This window comes from Alexandromys fortis, unplaced genomic scaffold (genome assembly GCF_014885135.2).
Source record: "Alexandromys fortis isolate MF-2015 unplaced genomic scaffold, M_Fortis_MF-2015_v1.1 scaffold_225, whole genome shotgun sequence".
In the NCBI taxonomy this organism is placed as follows: Eukaryota; Metazoa; Chordata; class Mammalia; order Rodentia; family Cricetidae; genus Alexandromys; species Alexandromys fortis.
The window spans coordinates 1,921,782-1,932,603 of NW_026068119.1; the positions used below are offsets into that span (position 1 = coordinate 1,921,782).

A 10,822-nucleotide genomic window follows, 5' to 3' on the forward strand; every position below is an offset into this window, starting at 1 on the left:
TGTGCAATATCCACCTTGGAAAATGTGCTAAATGACTATGTTTCAACTGGTCCCCACACTTGCAGTGTTCCTCATATGATACAGTGTGCCACAGTAGTTTTTTTTTTTTTTTTTAAAAAAAAACAAATCAATTTAGCTTGAAGAAGAATTTTCAGTGAAGACAATAGTTGTAATTAACTACTCACCTGGTGAAAGAATTACAATTCTTGATTGGAAATCATAATGTTGGAAGTTTTATGCTTCACAGATTCAACTTTTTACATAGAGGCTTGGGCTAAAAATGAAGTAGTGAGATTTCTGTGGTTTTCAACATGAGAATCATATACCTTTAATAAATTGTGTCCTCTCTTTGGCTTTCAGATACTGATGGCTCTATTTATGCAAAGTATGTAATATCATATTAGTATACTTTAGAGTACCTGATTGGTATCTTACTGGTATCTTTCTTTGCTACAATAAAAGGACACATTCTAAAAATAGCTACAACACACATGTGGAATCTCACAGTCACATAATCAACCATTTTACTAAATACAAGCATTTTCATTCACATACATCTAAATAAAGAATTTTTCACATTTCATTACAGTGCACAACAAAGTGAGGCAAAGAATACAGTACATTTTGTTCTGGTATATAAGACAGTCTAATCCAACATGCAGTTGTGATCATTGTTACAAGTTAATCTTTTCTTTACCTATGTAGGAAAATAGCTTCTAAAGCTTTATCCTCAGTATTCTATGAACACCTGATTTTTCACACTTATTTTCTAAAACCCATTTATTGCAGTGACAATAGTACTGAATTCTACTAAAATGATTTTAAGATTTTTCTAGAATTTATTCAAGCAGTTAAATTCAGCCACCTCTGTTGCATCTATGTTGGGTATTTTGAAACCCGCATTTTAAAAAAGTCAGGAATGGGAAAGTATATTAATGTAGTTTTGTCAAGAAAGCTGTAGACATGTTTTATTTCTACACCCCACACCCTTTTCTAAGTTGACAAGAATATAGTCAACTCTCATTTATCCACAGGATAATCCTAACTTTGGAACAATCTAGACACAAGTATAATTGTTGAAATTTTGTGTCAACTCACAAAAAATGTTGTTTGCCTTGCCTTCTACAACCAAGAAGCTGGCAATTTAAACTGTGTGAAATGAATATAGAATAAATGACCACTTCACCTGCAGTTGATGATGTGAATTGGTCTAAGATGATTTGGTTATCCAAATTGGAGCAAAGGTGGCAATATGCTCTTGTATTATTTGGTTTATTTTAGCTGAAACAAATTCCCAGACTTTTTGATGCACACATATTCATACTGAACTTGAATAGGATATTGCAAAAACAGTTTGCCGATCTTTCTACCACAACGGATATGAGAAACTTGACTCTAATCAGAATAGTTTTCTTACTGTGAAAAGTATGGCTTTTGCCTAGCTGAACTGGCTACAATCCAAAAAGTAATTTAAAGCATCACTTCTTTTCAAGAAGATAATTAAATTTTCATGTCAGCCATTCTAATTTGCTGATGTGGTTAGCTGTCTGTTCACCTGAGAATTAAGAGCTGACTCTCTCGGGTAGACAGGAACCCAGTGTAGGTACATAGCAGACAGGTGGCCAAGGTTATTGTGGGATGAGTACTTTATCCGCATCCCACTCCCCATTGTTGTATTTGGTTCCTTTCAATAAAATGTTTAGTTTGTGAGAAGAACACTTAGCCCACACAGTTTTAATGTGTTTTCAGATGTGCAGTTAATCCCTTATTTAATGCCCTCTTGTCAATAATACCTGAATGGGCTTTACCTTTGATTCATTCCTAGATTCCTGCAGGATTATAGTTGAGCTGTAAAACAATAAGGAAAACATATCCTATCATGTAGAGAACATTAATTTATAATCACATGACTTCCAAAGCTAACTAATTATTTATTCATGTAACAGCATTATGATCCAGTGAAAAAAGTTAGGAATCAGGTAGACTTGGTTTTTGCTTTCTTATTCTGTAAAATGGGGTAAATAAAAATCTCACAGGACTATTACGGTGATCAAATAGGTGAAGTAAATCAATATGCAGGATTTTTAAGGGTTCCAGGGCCACATGTTGAGCAAATATTCAGTACAGAACCAATGATCAAGGACTTGACTCAGGGTTCTTTGTAGACAATCTCTGTGTTGTCACTGTCAGTGCCTAAAGAAGCAGACAGTATGCTTCCTTTCAGATTGTAGTTCGCTGATGCAGTGAAAGTCCAGGTATGGTTAGAGGACATACATGGTCATTTTACACGGGACAGTTTCTTTCACACAGTTCGTAACTCTATCTTGAGAGTGTACACTTTCTCAAATGTGATTAATAGCAAGGTGTGAATGACTTCCCTTTTCATAATCACATCATTTTTACTAGACTGCTCAACCTTGTAAGGGCCTTACTGAATAGATAATTCATATGGGCCTTTCATTTTACAGTTGAACTGTTAAAAGTGAATTAATGTGTTTGTATCAAACCCAGGACACATCTGGCATGGTATTATCATTGAATAAATTGATACCATACTCTTCTTTCAGTTATTCTAATTGTCCTCAATTTGATACTTGATTTCCTTCTACATGTTTCTTTATGGTCACCACATCTGCAAAGTTAAAATACCAAGGAACAGTTTTTCTCTCTGTAGATATGTTTTCCTGGAACCTAACTTCCAAAACCCCAGACCCTTAATATGTGGTTCACAAAGGGCACACAGAGCAATCATTGCCAAGCCTGGGCCATAAAACAATGTCTAATCTAGCCCATGTCAGCAATTTAGTCCCTCAATCACAGCACCTGGACTCCCTATCTACCCACACATGAACCTGTCAGAGCTCCACCCCTAGGAAGAAGGCTCATTTGTTATTCAAAGATTGAGTTCTCTTCAGTCACATAAGGATTCTATTTATTTCGGTAACTTTTAAGTTCAAATGGGAGAGTATTTTTTGAAAATATAAGGGTTGACTAGCACAAACATCTCCTCTCTGATTTGATAACTTCTTCCGAAGAGTGAACCACATTTGGTACAAATCCACTCTTCACCCCTTCCCAACCCTCCTGGATTGTAATCTCCCCTCTTTTAACCAGCTCATATATGTCTCTTGTCAGGTCTGTGAAGGCTTTCTCCACATTAATGGCATCTCGGGCTGACGTCTCAATGTACTTCATGCCGTATGCAGCAGCCAGTTTCTCGGCCTCGTGGCGAGTCACTTGCCTCTGTGTATCCAGGTCACACTTGTGACCCACCAGAACAAATACAATTTGGTAGGGCTGAACGTGTACTTTGGTCTCTTCTAACCACTCATGGACATTCTGGAAGGACCTGCGGTTGGTAATGTCAAATAAGAGTAGACCACCTACTGAATTCCTGTAGTAGGCGCGAGTGATGGATCTAAAACACAAGAAAGAAGTAAAGAATAAAGTTCGTGCCCAAACTCCTTCACTCCAATGAACTCAGTGTATGCTAGTGTTCCTGGTTACTGACAGTCTTTTAGTAAATATAAATGCCATTTTATAACAATAACGATAAATTTTCAATTGGGTAAAATGTTAAGATAACCCTTCCTAGAAATGAATGCTCATGAACTTTCAGGTGTTTTCCCTTGATCCAGACATTGAAAGAACCCCTAGGAAATGACTGAGTTCTATTTTTCACCACAATTATTTCCCCTGCTTCCAAATCTGAATAACTAAAACATAATTTGCAAAATAAGGCATCTGAGTTATAGAGTAATCATAAAGCAAAATGAAATAATGGGCATTAAAGTGTTTTTTTGATGGGGAAAGTGTTAGTAGTTTAAAAGAATTTTCAAGAATAAGATGATTTTACTATAATGAATAGAGATTATAAATATAATTGATGAACCAAGAAAAATATCTTGCAAGATATTTCATTTTTCTATTTACCATAACTCCATTTCTTTGTTTTCATTATTGCTATTTTTTTCTATCAGATATCACCAATAACTTCTATGAAGAGAAAAAACAATCTTGTTTTATTTCCCAAGCCATGTGGGAATGAAAAAATATGGATGGTAAAATGTTCTGGGCCATGGCTAGAGAGATGGCTCAGTAGTTATGAGCATTGACTGCTCTTCCAAAGGACTAGAACTTGATTTCCATCACCCACATGGCAGCTCAGAACTGTCTTTAACACCAGTTCCAGGTGATCTGACATCCTCTTCTGGCCTCTATGGCCACCAGGCACTCACATGATTCACAGACATCTATGTAGCCAAATCACCCATACACATAAAATAAAATAATAAATATTAAAAATTGTTCTGGAGAAAAATGCCTAACATCACTACACATTGACAAAATTCAGAGAGGTTGGTTGAGGAAGTACTAGCTGGGAGAATCTGCCAAAATAGTCAAAGCATTCCCATCAAGTAATATTATTTAATTTGAATCATGTAATTAGGTTATTTCTAAAGCCTACTTGTATATTTATGGTAATTCTCAAACAGAAGAAACATCACATATTTTAATTTCTTGAGTTGATGACCCTCATTATAAATATATATTATTAATATATATTATTGTATTTTGCTTAAGAATGTAGGAGATTATGAAAAGATGTAGAACAATTTGCCTCTACAATCACTTGTTTTAGACTATTGTCATTTTTGAAATATATGTCTATATTTAGGATTTCTGTCTTCTAAGATGGGTATGATAAATAATGAAGAGCTCTATGGCTGAAAATTTATGAAAAAATGGCCAATGTTAATGGAGAAATATCTAGGGAATTGCAGTCCAAGAAAAAGATGGTATGGGTAGGCCTTACAAATGAGTTCAAGTCTCCAGAACCAGCGAGATTAACCCCGGGGGAATTAAAATATTCCTAATTTCTTTATGTTTGAAGATTCATTCAGAAAGATAGTTATGTCAGAAAAAGTTCTAATTTGTGAAAATGTTGCTTTGAGAAATCAATGAGCAATCAGTCAAAGCCCTAGAATATATTTATGCATTAGTAATTTGTATTTAGCACAGAAAGGATCAAAATGTTTTAAGCATAACATAAAGCACACAGAACTAGACCTCTTCCCTGAATAAAAAAAATCATAACATGAAAAAATAAATGACAAACTGGGGAAATATCTTACAACATAAATGACATAAAATGGTTAATATTTTTATTAGACAGAAGTCCAGGCTGGCCTTCAACTACTCATCATCCTCTTGCTTCAGCATTCAGGGGGCTGAAATTATAAACATGTGCCACCACTGTTGGTGTTGGGGTTATTATTTTTAGTATATAAAGAAGTCCTAAAATCAATACTGCATAATACATAATGAGTAATAAATATAAACAAGCTGTTCAAACAAAGACCCCAGTAAACATATACAAGATACTTTTCTTTATTTATGAGAACTTGTATAAAGTATTTGCCAAAGCTTTGTACAAGTGAGAAGTTAGAGGCAACTTAAGTTTGTAAGTATTTATTACCTGTATCCTGCTTCAGTGACCTAACTGGTACCTTCTATGCTCAACTAATGTTCAGCAGAGAATGAGTAAATGATATAAATATAGGGGTATAGAATCCTTTTGCTCTGGTTCCTGCTGCTCTACCTTACTTTAGTTTAAACTGTTCTCTGCAAACTTTTTATGTAGTTTGTTTTCTGTCAGTTTTGTTTTTATTCATGCTGTTTCTCATCTCTGGGCATTTTCTATCTCTGTTTGGGCTTCACCTTCTCCAGTTAAACTTCTCAACTCTGTATCCATACATAAAATCACAAATACAAACTAAAAGGAAGAACAAAGAATTGTGAGAGAAAAATAACCATACTCACTGATTGCCCAATAAGTATCCAGTGGTACAGTAGGGAGTGGCATATAAATACAAACAACAAAACGCTCTTTTGTGTGTTGCCTCTGTATGTATTCCTTCCAACTATAGTAGTACTGAAGTTCTCAAAAGGTCAGGGGCTCTGTATATTATTATATTATATTATATTATATTATATTATATTATATGGCATTCTCTTATGTGAGTAACCTCACACTATTTTCTCAGAAACAGTTTCACTCTCTGGAAATTGAATGTATGGTGGTTCCAAGAGAGAATCAATTGATCAGTCTCTAATTCCTTTATTAGGACTCTCTCTCTCTCTCTCTCTCTCTCTCTCTCTCTCTCTCTCTCTCTCTCTCCCTTCCAAATATAAATAGAGATATAAAAAGACGTCAATATATATCTAATCTATCTAGTTTATCTACTTACCTACATACCTACCTAGTTACCTACTTACAGCTTCCAGTCATATTAAGATGACTTGAAAATACTGTTATAAACTATGGAACATGGGCTCTGATTTTGATGAATTATATAGTAGTCAATTCCAGATGATTCATTAGCTACCAAAAAGCAGGTTGATGGAGTTGTGGTGTAAACAATGTGTTAATAATGAATGGCCTTCCACTGCTTGGGTGCTTCTTTTCCTGCACTGAACTCCTAGCAAGCTCAAAGTGAGCTTGAGCAGAAGCCCCAGGAACCTTGCTTGTCACCTCGGCGACATCACGAAAAGAACCAAGGAAATCCTTTCTCCTTGATGAGCACCAAAGACACCCCCCTGCCCCCTTCCCCCAACTGCTCGCGCGGGCCCGTGCAGCACTCCCACCTGAACCTTTCTTGACCCGCTGTATCCCAGATCTGGAGCTTGATGCGTTTTCCTGGCTCGATCTCCACCAAGCGGGAAAAAAAATCTACCCCCACGGTGGGGTCTGAAACCTGAGCAAAGCGGCCCTCGGTGAAGCGGCGGATCAGGCAGGACTTGCCCACCGTGGAATCGCCGATGACAATGAGCCGGAACTGGTACAGCCAAATGGCCTCCATGTCCGTGGCCTGGCAGAACTCTTCGGCCCGGGCCTGGGGAGGCGGAAGGGGGCGCCCCACCAAGGCCTTAGCTCCGATCAGCCCTTATTTGGCTTGGCCGCGAGCACATCACTGGCCCAGTAGCCCGAAGTAAGGTAGGCCCAGGCTCTATGGGAGCGGAAGGATGGATGCTGTGCTCGCAAAGGTGATGAAATGGCAGCAGCATCAGCACCACGCACTCTGACTCATCACCAAAAACCGGGTTACTGTAATTCTTCGCGTAGATGCGACACTAGCTCCACCACACTATTTGTAAGAGGAGCGCATGAAAAAACGGACAGGAGACTAGTGTATTTCCTTCTTGATTACATTAAACATAAACATCTCCTACTAATTTAAATATTTCTCTGCCGTTAAAATTGCAAATATAGTTCATTTTCATTAAAGTTAAATAAAAACACAAAAGTCCTTAATTAAATAATCGTCTAAATATTTCTATGCTCAAACATGAAAATATTCATGCATATGCATGTGCATTTATTGCTATTTCTTTAAAAAACATACAAAAATGTACTTTTAATCTGATACCTTTTGTGCAAATAGCAAAGTATCATAGGCATCTTTCTATTTCCAACTCATTCTTAAAAGACTATCCATATTGTTTTCCCTAATAGCGCTCCTAATTTATATTGTAACTAGCAGTGTGCAAGGGTTCCCTTTTACTCTACATCTGCACAGGCACTTGTTATTTTTAGTCTTGTTCCCTCAGCCCCATGGAGAGCATGAACTCAGTGCTCCCATTACCACAAATTATACAGTTGAGTTTTCCCACATTTGGGGAAATCGCAGAGAGTCAGCACATCCTGAGTGCAATGGATAAGCCTCATCTGGGTAGACCACCTTAGTGATCATGGTATCTCCTCTCCCAGATAAGTATCTGTTTATCTTTTTGATAATAGTCCTTCCTCCCTTGTTGAAGTGACATTCTATTATGATTTACATTTTATGATTAATTATATTGAATAATTTTCATATTCCTTTAATGATCGTTTGCATTCATTCTGAGACACATCTGTTTAGATTTAATGCTTAGTTTTAATTGAGTAATTTTTTATTTTGATATTGAGTTTTTGAAATCCCTCCTGTATTTTGAATATCAACTCTTTTTCAGAGGTATGCATTGCTAATATTTTCCTGTTCTGTAGTCTGTTTTTGCACTCTATCAAGTGTTTCTTTTTTTATGAAAACTTTTTAACTTTATATAACTTATTTGTCTGTTTTTATTTTTGTTTCCTGTTCTTTTAGAGGCTTTAAAGAAGAACATTGTTCATTGCAGTGTTCTGAAGCATTTTCCCTGTGTTTTCTTCAAGATTAATAATTTCAAGTACTTCATGTCAGTATTCAATACATTTTGAGTTGATTCTTGTAATGTGAGAAATTGAAAACTAGTTTCATTTTTATGCATTTGAATATCTAATATTTCAGCACTATTTATTGAAAAAGAAAAACCTTTTTCTCAGTGTGTGTCCTTACCATCTTTGTCAAAATCACTTGGCTTCAGATGCATGGATTTACTTCTCAGCTATTTTTTGTTCTATTGCTGTATGTATTTGTGTTTATGAAAATACCATGGTGTTTTGATTATTACAACTTTTCAAAGCCAGACAGCATTGCACTTTCTGCTTTGTTCCTTTTGCAAAAAGTTGCTTGTCCTATTATTTTTGTGATTCCATATAAAATTTAGATTACTTTTTGAAATTTGTGAACAATGTCATTGGTATTTTAAATCTTTTTTTCTTTGCGTGTGCATGTGTGTATCTCTGAGAGAGAATAGCACATGTGTGTAGGTGCTCAAGGAAGCTAGAAACTCCTCAGGATCTGGAGTAGCAGGCACCTAATGTGGGTTATTGGAACTGAAATTCAAGTCCTTTGCAAGAGCAGCAAGTATTCTTTACCATAGTGCCATCTCTCCAGATATTTAGAATGTCATTAGTATTTTGCTAAGATTATATTCAATCTGTGACTCTTTAATGTAGAAATTTTCACAATATTGATTTTTTTCAATCCAGGAATATTTTATAAAATTTTGTGTCCTTTGTCAACTTCTTTCAATAATGTTTTATAATTTTCAGATTAGAGCTCGTTCACCTAAATTTGTTAATATGTATTTTACTTTGTGTAGAGCTTATTAATAAGATTTGTTTCTTGATTTCTGTTTCAAGTAATTTACCATTGGTATATGATAATTTTTTATTGTCAGTTTAATTGGTTTGAGAATTACCTAGGAGATTAATAAAACATATCTCAGAGTGAATCTGAAGGGTATTTTCAGACAGGGTTAACTAGCAGAAAATTTCATCTTTTCACCTGTCTCATCCCATTTCCCCTCTTTTCTTTTCTCCTCTTTTCTCTCTCTCTTTGTCCTGGCCATCTCAATGTGTTGTGAGCTGCTCTGCACTATCACCCCACCCCCACTCACCATGATAAAATGGAGAAACTCTGTAACTATGAGACAGAATAAATCTTTCCTCCCTCTTCATGCATCAGATAGTTGTTAAACCACCGAAAAGTGTGACTAAAACTAACAATACTACCATTTCTGAATACTGATTTTATATCCTACAACTTTGATGATTTCATTTATTACTAATAATTTTGGTTGATCTATAAACAGAGCAGTTTGACTTGTTTTCCAATTTGAATAACATTTCCCCCCTCATTTCTGACGATTCTGTCTAGGCCCTCATGCACTATGCTGAATAAAAGTGAAAGTAGGTATTTTTGTTTTGTTCCAGATCTCATAAAAAAAACTTTCAACTTTTCCTAATTCAATATAATATTAATTGATGGCTTGTTCTAAAATGGTCTTAATCATGTTAAAGTTACTTGTGTACTTAATTTGTTCAGGAATTTAAAGATGAAAGATGTTGAATTTTATTGGATAACTTTTCTGTATCAATTGAGAGGAACATGTAGTTTTTGATTTTAAATCTCTGGATGTTGTTTATTGTGTTCATTAATATGTATATATTGAACTATCGTTGCATTATTAGATGAATACTATTTAGTTGTGAATAATCTTTAAGAAATTTTATTATTATTTTGTATGCACGCTTTTTTTTTTTTGTCTGCATATATGTCTGTATCTTTGTCCTGGGTGCCCTTGGAGACCAGAAAAGAATGTCAGATCTGCTGGAGCTCGAGTTACATACAGATGGTTGTGAGTTGACATGTGAGTGCTGGAAATTGAATCCGGGTCTCTGCAAGGATAGCCGGTGCTTTTAATTGCTAAGCCATATTTCCAACCCTGTGAATAATCTTTTTAATGTGCTATTGTATTAGATTTGGTTGTGTTTTCTTGAGTTTTGTTCACCAAAGGTATTTTGTAGTTTTCTTTCTTTTTCATTTATTTATTTTTGTTATGATTTTATCTATTATTGGTTTCAGAGTGATGCTGGCTTCATAGAATGTATTCAGAAGAATTGCTTCCTTTTTGGGGATGGGGATAACTCTTTAAATGGTCTGTTGAACCTAATGATGGAACCACCCGGTTCTGGACTATTTTTTGTGACAGTTTTTTTTTTTCCAGTTGATTCAATCTCATTATATTTTATTTGCCTGTTCAGGTTTTCAAATTTTTCCTGATTCAGTTTTTTTAATATTTATTTTATTTATTACGTATACAATATTCTGTCTGTGTGCATGTCTGCAGGCCAGAAGAGGGCACCAGACCCCATTACAGATGGTTGTGAGCCACCATATGGTTGCTGGGAATTGAACTCAGGACCTTTGGAAGAGCAGGCAATGCTCTTAACCACTGAGCCATCTCTCCAGCCCCCCTGATTCAGTTTTGATAAAATATATGTATCTAGTAATTTGCAAGTTTCTTCTAGAGCAACCATTTCTTTGCATGTGTTCATAATTTCTAATGACTATTTTGTGATATTAACTCTATTTCCCTTTTCATCACTTATTCTGTT

General features: G+C 35.5%; 1 protein-coding gene and 1 non-coding gene across 2 annotated transcripts; both read right to left on the bottom strand.

Annotated features, from left to right (window-relative positions):
- Positions 1–510: 510 nt before the first annotated feature.
- On the bottom strand, positions 511–7,064 carry Rab39b (RAB39B, member RAS oncogene family). The gene is made up of 2 exons (XM_050124962.1): positions 6,649–7,064; positions 511–3,418 (listed from the first exon to the last, which is right to left on the bottom strand). Exons 1-2 carry the CDS (start codon positions 6,861–6,863, stop codon positions 2,992–2,994), a joined length of 642 nt encoding a protein of 213 aa, XP_049980919.1. The 5' UTR covers positions 6,864–7,064; the 3' UTR covers positions 511–2,991.
- Positions 7,065–7,615: 551 nt separating this feature from the next.
- On the bottom strand, positions 7,616–7,779 carry LOC126490279 (U1 spliceosomal RNA). Its single transcript, XR_007589140.1, has one exon. It is a non-coding gene; the product is annotated as a U1 spliceosomal RNA (small nuclear RNA).
- Positions 7,780–10,822: the final 3,043 nt, after the last annotated feature.